At 38.6% G+C, this 6,588-nt stretch overlaps 1 protein-coding gene across 2 annotated transcripts; it reads right to left on the bottom strand.

Annotated features, from left to right (window-relative positions):
• Positions 1 to 563: 563 nt before the first annotated feature.
• LOC133549314 (cyclin-dependent kinase inhibitor 1B-like) lies at positions 564 to 3,621 on the bottom strand. 2 transcript variants are annotated; one of them, XM_061894586.1, is made up of 3 exons: positions 3,054 to 3,621; positions 2,878 to 2,977; positions 564 to 1,148 (listed from the first exon to the last, which is right to left on the bottom strand). In XM_061894586.1, exons 1-2 carry the CDS (start codon positions 3,532 to 3,534, stop codon positions 2,880 to 2,882), a joined length of 579 nt encoding a protein of 192 aa, XP_061750570.1. In that variant the 5' UTR covers positions 3,535 to 3,621; the 3' UTR covers positions 564 to 1,148; positions 2,878 to 2,879. The 2 variants fall into 2 exon arrangements, with proteins under 2 accessions (XP_061750570.1, XP_061750571.1); XM_061894587.1 differs by having other exon boundaries at positions 2,878 to 2,974; positions 3,054 to 3,620.
• Between the last annotated feature and the right edge of the window lie 2,967 nt (positions 3,622 to 6,588).

Raw genomic sequence — 6,588 nt, 5'->3', positions numbered from 1 at the left:
TAATTTAGTAAACTAAAAAGGCCGTATTGGCATGTGTTGCAATGTTAATATTTCATCATTGATATATAAACTATTAGACTGCGTAGTGGGTTTCAGTAGGCCTTTAAGTCTATTCATTTTGTCAGAATGACCCATTTATGGTGGAAAATTTGTCTTCTTTCAACTTGGCCTAAATTTGAAAAGTACGACCTGCGTCAAAAGGAGGCCACAATTACAACAACAACAACAAAAAGACTTGAGGTTTTCTCTTTTTATCTCTGGCAGGTGGCCCCCACGCCCGGTGTGTGTCCACAGTGGTAAACAGCGCGCGTGTGTATGTGTGCGTGCGAGTGGGTCTTTTCGGGGGGCTCGTTGAGTGCGGGCTGCATGCGGTGGAGTCTCGGTTGCGGACAAAGCGGGGATCCTAAGGCAGCTGCCTCTTCTAAAGAGGGCCAAAGGGCCTTTAAATCCCAGCCTATGTATCCCCCGCAGCTGCCACGCTGCTCAAATCTCCACGCACCCCTCCCCCACGCAAGGTACATAAAGACACCACCTGAGGAAAAAGCATAAACACAAAAGCGGAATTGGGGGTACAAAAAAAAGTGTTTTATTCTCATCTTCTGCTTGTTATCAGACGCAAACAAAATGGCTCAGAGACAAAAACAACAACAATAATAGTGTACGCTACACAGGAAGCTACATGATTGCAAATACACCAGCCAGGAAGTGAGACAATAAAATAACAAAAAAAAGCAACATAAATAAATTATAAGTTAAAATAATTTTAGAAAATATACATTAACAGGAGGAAATATAAAGCTGTACACTTTTGGCCAGTGTAGACATTTTTTTTTTCAAGGATTGCACAGATGTTAAAACACTGCTGAGTCAGCAAACAATGAATGCTACATTTGCGCTGGATAGAAAAAGGCTTCCTCCCCTCCACCATAAAAAACAAAACAGTCCTGAGAGTCCGGTGGGTTTTTCCAGGGGCTCCGCGCCGCTCCGTGGGAGCCGCCGGCCGGTCGGTGTTAAGTCAGCCCGCTGTTGTCCGCTCCTGGCCCGGGGAGGAGGCGGCAGCTACACCGTAGTCCTGCACCTTTTCTCTCCTCGTCCTTCCGCCGAGCAAAGTAGTGCAACGAGGAAGAAGGAAAAAAAAAAAGTCCAACCTGGAGGAGAGAAGTGCGGGGAACAGATGAGTTTCCTGCAGGAGGAACACAATCCGCGTCCTGCTGGCCAGGATGCAAGCTCTGCATTGGGGCGTCGCCCTTTTTTTTTCTTCCCGCCAAATCCGAGACTCCCCCTCCCCCACTTACTATCGCTACAACTCCCCCGCCCTTCCCCCTTCCCCTCCCTTTCACACACGCACACGCACCACCCCCCATCCCCTGAGATCACCCTGCCTTTGCTTTTTGACGTGTTAAATCCTTTCAAAATAAAGCCAGGAAAAAAACCATTGAACCATAAAACACTGCAATAAAAAACCTGACTATAAATTATTAAAAGTAATTTGTGTTTTTTTTCCTAATTAATGCGAATCCAATGAAAATATGCATGCGATACTAGATTAGGTGTAAAAATATGTACTTTAGATGGGCAGTGGGCTTTGTTTGATTCTACTATCAAAGCAATTCCCCCTTTTTGAAAACCATTAGTAGTATTTACTTAGGTGAACTTTGTTTAATTTTGAAAATCACTATGACTAAAGTAGAGCTTAAAGTCAGTGGACTTTGTTTTCTTTTGAAAACAATTATTGACTATAATGTTAAAGAAAATAATATCGGTACTATGGTCGGTGGGCTTTGTTTTATTTTGAAAAACTTCACTAATATTTAGTCTATCAATGCTACTCCCTTTTTTTCGCAAAACCATTACTACTCTACTCTGTTAAGGACACTCCCTTGGGTGGACTTTTGTTTTATTTTGAAAATCATTATTAACTAAAAGGTTAAAGAAAATGCTATAGGCACTATGGTCGGTGGGCTTTGTTTTATTTTGAAAAATGTCACTAATATTTAGTCTATCAATGCTACTCCCTTTTTTTTTCGCAAAACCATTACTACTCTACTCTGTTAAGGACACTCACTAGGGTGGACTTTGTTTTATTTTGAAAATCATTATTAACTATAAGGTTAAAGAAAATACTATAGGGGTCCGCCAGGCCCATTGCAAAGGACTCCACTATGGCCGGTGGGCTTTGTTTTATTTTGTAAAACTTCACTAATATTTATTTGATTACGGCTACTCCCTTTTTTCCTCAAAACCATTACTACTCTACACTGTTAAGGACACTCCCTGGGGTGGACTTTGTTTTATTCTGAAAATCATTATTACGAGAGTAGATCTAACACATTGAGTCATTTGACTTTGTTTTAATTTGAAAATCAATATTGTTATTAGATCTTTGAAGTTGATTTTCTTTTGAAAATCCGGATTCATTATGTCAATCCTGTAAATTGTGAACATTTTAAATTCTTTTTTGAAGACAAATAACATCGAATCTCATCAAAAATCCGGTTTTTCAAAGTAAAACAAAACCTCCTCACATTGTATAGCAGTAATAGTAAATATTGTTTTTAATACAAAATAAAAGTCTGATGACATTTCACAGTGAAAGCACAAATAGTCACTAAACAGTAAATCATTATTTTCAAAATAAAACTGAGACCAATTACCTTATGGAGTAGTCCCGAATATAGTAACTCGTGATGCTTTTCAGAATAAAACAAGATAAGATGACTTAAAGAAAAATTAACGTTTTTCAGAATAATGGATGGTAAAAAGGTGTATAGTAAACCGTTATTACTTTCAAAATAAAGCTCAAAACAATTTCCCTGCGCACCACAATTAATCATACCAACATGGGATACAAGTGTAAATATGAAAATGGATCAGTACCTTCAACGGATCCTCTTGGTGGGAGTTTGCTCCAAAGGTTGATGGTTCAAGTCCGCAGACTTTCTCTCCGCGGGTTTCTTTCTCTTCACGAAGAAGTCTGCTAAGACACAAAGTGGTTTTCAGCTCGGAAGTGAACCCCACGCTCCGAGTCCGCTTTAGACGCGCACTAAACGTACCTGTGATGCGCGTGTTGTTGTCCTCGGCCGTGGGTCTCTTGCGCCCCCCGCACTGCGCCCTGGCGCTCAGGGCCAGCCGCCGGGAGTTGAGCTTGTCGGCGCGGTTCTCCTGGTTGACCTCCCCCGGCGCAGCGTCGCTTCCCTCGGGCGCGGCCAGGCGCTCCGACACGCCGCCCTCCGGCCGCTGCTTGACGGGCGTCGGCACCGCCGCTCCCTGGTAGAAGGCCGGGGCCTTGTCCGAGGGCACCTCCTCCCACTGGTAGTCCCCAACCAGCGGGGTGTCGGCCTCGAAATTAAAGTTCCACCGCTGCCGGTCGTGCTCTAAAATCTCCCGCAGTTTGACGCTCCGCTCCCGGCTCAGCTCGTCGTGGTCCACCGGTCCGAAGAGGTTCCGGCAGACGCTGGTGCGCTTGTGGAGGGGGAAGGTCCTCCGGGCCACCAGCCTCTCCATGGCGATGCTGGACAGTTGGACGTGAGACATGTCCCTCCAATTTTATTTTATTTTTTTAATGTTGTGTGTCCTTCCTGGTGCGTCCACGCTGCTGACTTGGGTTTAAATGTACAGTCGTAGTAAAACATCGACTATATAAACTACTACCAAGCGCAGACACCTCGGACGGCAATCTGATTGGCTGCTGGAAGTCCAACCCTCTTTATCCCCCCCCCCCCCCCCCCCGCGCGCACACACACACACGTGCATTCTGGGATTTAGTGCCGTCTTGAGACCGCCGAAAAATGCCTAATTTTGGGGCCACCCTTTCTAGATATATAAAGATTTGTATTCACAACATTAACAAAACATACATATTATGTAAATATATAAAAGCTTGTTGTGTAAAATGAGTTGGAACTTCACATTAAGAAGGTCACAATTTCACAAGAAAAACGTAAAATTTTGACAGTGTTTGATTGAAACTTTATCAGTAGATTGCACAGTACAGTACATATTCCGTACAACTGACCACTAAATGGTAGCACCCGAATAAGTTTTTCAACTTATTTAAATCGGGGGGCACGTTAATCAATTCATGGGAAAAATATTTTAAAAAGTCGTAATTTTACCCAAAGCAAGTCAAAATTTTACAGGAAAATCCGAAAATGTGTGCAATATTATGATAAAAGTTGTAGTTTTACTCAATAACCGTCGCAATTTTACAAGAAAAGATTAAAACAAATGCATTCTTCTATTTGCTACTGTCTTGTGACTTCTGAAAAATGCCTACCTTTTTAGGACCATCCTTTCTAGATGTATAAAGATTTTTACTTACAACATTAATAATATATACATACTATCTAAATATGTAAAAGCTTGTTCTGAAATGAGTTGAAATTTCCTAAGAAAAAGGTCACAATTTCACAAGAAATACGTCAAATTTTGGCAGTGTTTTGATAAAAGTCATAATTTTATTCAAAGCAAGTCAAAATTATAGAGGAAAAACTGAACATTTGTGCAATATCATGATCAAATTTTGTAGTTTTACTCAATAACAGTCTCAATTTTACAAAAAAAAAAGGCTGAAAGCAAATACATTTTGTATTTGCTACCATCTTGAGACCTCTGAAAAATGCCTACCTTTTGAGGACCACCCTTTCTAGATATACAAAGATTTGTATTCACAACATTAATAAAACATACATAATATGTAAATATAAAAAAGCTTTTTGTGTAAAATGAGTTGGAACTTCACATTAAAAAGGTCACAATTTCACAAGAAAAACGTAAAATTTTGGCAGTGTTTGATTGAAACTTTATTAGTCGATTGCACAGTACAGTACATATTCAAATGGTAGCACCTGAATAAGTTTTTCAACTTGTTTAAATCGGGGTCCACGTTAATCAATTCATGGAAAAAATATTTTTAAAAAGTCGTAATTTGACCCAAAGCAAGTCAAAATTTTACAGGAAAATCCCAAAATTTGTGCAAAATTATGATAAAAGTTGTAGTTTTACTTAATAACCATTGCAATTTTACAAGAAAAGATGAAAACAAATACATTCTTCGATTTGCTACTGTCTTGTGACCTCTGAAAAATGCCTACCTTTTTAGGACCACCCTTTCTAGATGTATAAAGATTTGTACTTACAACAGTAATAATATATACATTACTATGTAAATATGTAAAAGCTTGTTCTGAAAATGAGTTGGAATTTCTTAAGAAAAAGGTCACAATTTCTCAAGAAATACGTCAAATTTTGGTAGTGTTTTAATAAAAGTCATAATTTTATTCAAAGCAAGTCAAAATTATAGAGGAAAAACTGAACATCAGTGCAATATCATGATAACATTTGTAGTTTTACTCAATACAGTCTCAATTTTACAAAAAAAAGCTGAAAGCAAATACATTTTGTATTTGCTAACGTCTTGAGACCTCTGAAAAATGCCCACCTTTTAAGGACCACCCTTTCTAGATATATAAAGATTTGTATTTTCAACATTAATAATATATGAATACTATGTAAATATATAAAAGTTTGTTGTGAAAAACGTCAAATTTTGGCAGCATTATAATAAAAGTCGAAATTTTACTCAAAGCGAGTCAAAATTTTACAGAAATTAATGAGAATGTGTTTAATATTATGATAAAAGTTGGAATTTTACTCAATAACCGTTGCAATTTTACAAGAAAAGCTAAAGAATGTTGGCAATTTTATGAAAAGAGACGTAATTTTACATAACAAAAGTCACAATTTCATTAAAAGACTTAAAAATGTTGGCAACATTATAATCCATCCATCCACTATCGCTTGTCCCTTTTGGGGTCACTAGAGCCTATCTCAACTATATTCGGGCGGAAGGCGGGGTACACCGTGGACAAGTCGTCAACACAGATAGACAGACAACTTTCACACTCACATTCACACACTAGGGCCCATTTAATGTAGCCAATCAAACTATGTCTTTGGAGGTGGGAGGAAGCCGGAGTACCCGGAGGGAACCTACGCAGTCATGGGGTGAACATGCAAACTCCGCACAGAAAGATCCTGTGCACAGGATCGAACCCCGGACCTTCGTATTGTGAGGCAGATGCACTAACCCCTTTTCCACCATGCTGTAATAATAAATAATTAATAATAATTGGAATTTTACTTGGCAAAATGATGACAAAAGTTATCATTTTACACCAAAAATGTCACAGCTTCACAAGAACAACAAAAACCATTTGCAATATTGTGTTACAAGTCCAAATTTGATATGACAAATGTCACCATTTTGCATTAAAAAGTAATATTTTTACATTAAAAAGTAATAATTTTACAAAAAAATATTGCAATATTAGAGAAACTGTAAAAATTGGTTTCTAATCTTCATTATTTACTTCAAGTTATTACAGTATCTCTATGTACATATTTATTTGTATTTGATATTTGGCCAAAGGGGGCGCATTTCAATTTCTTACACACACTTGTTATTTCATATGTTGACCAGAGGAGGAGCACTTCAAATTTTTACACACACTTGTTATTTCATATGTTGCTCAGAGGGGGAGCACTTTTAAAACCGAGGCACAGCTAATTGGAAAAATCCCTCCTTTT

This window comes from Nerophis ophidion, linkage group LG03, assembly GCF_033978795.1.
Source record: "Nerophis ophidion isolate RoL-2023_Sa linkage group LG03, RoL_Noph_v1.0, whole genome shotgun sequence".
NCBI classification, from domain to species: domain Eukaryota; kingdom Metazoa; phylum Chordata; class Actinopteri; order Syngnathiformes; family Syngnathidae; genus Nerophis; species Nerophis ophidion.
Note: the sequence above shows the minus strand (reverse complement) of the source record. Positions and strands in the feature narration are given on the sequence as shown.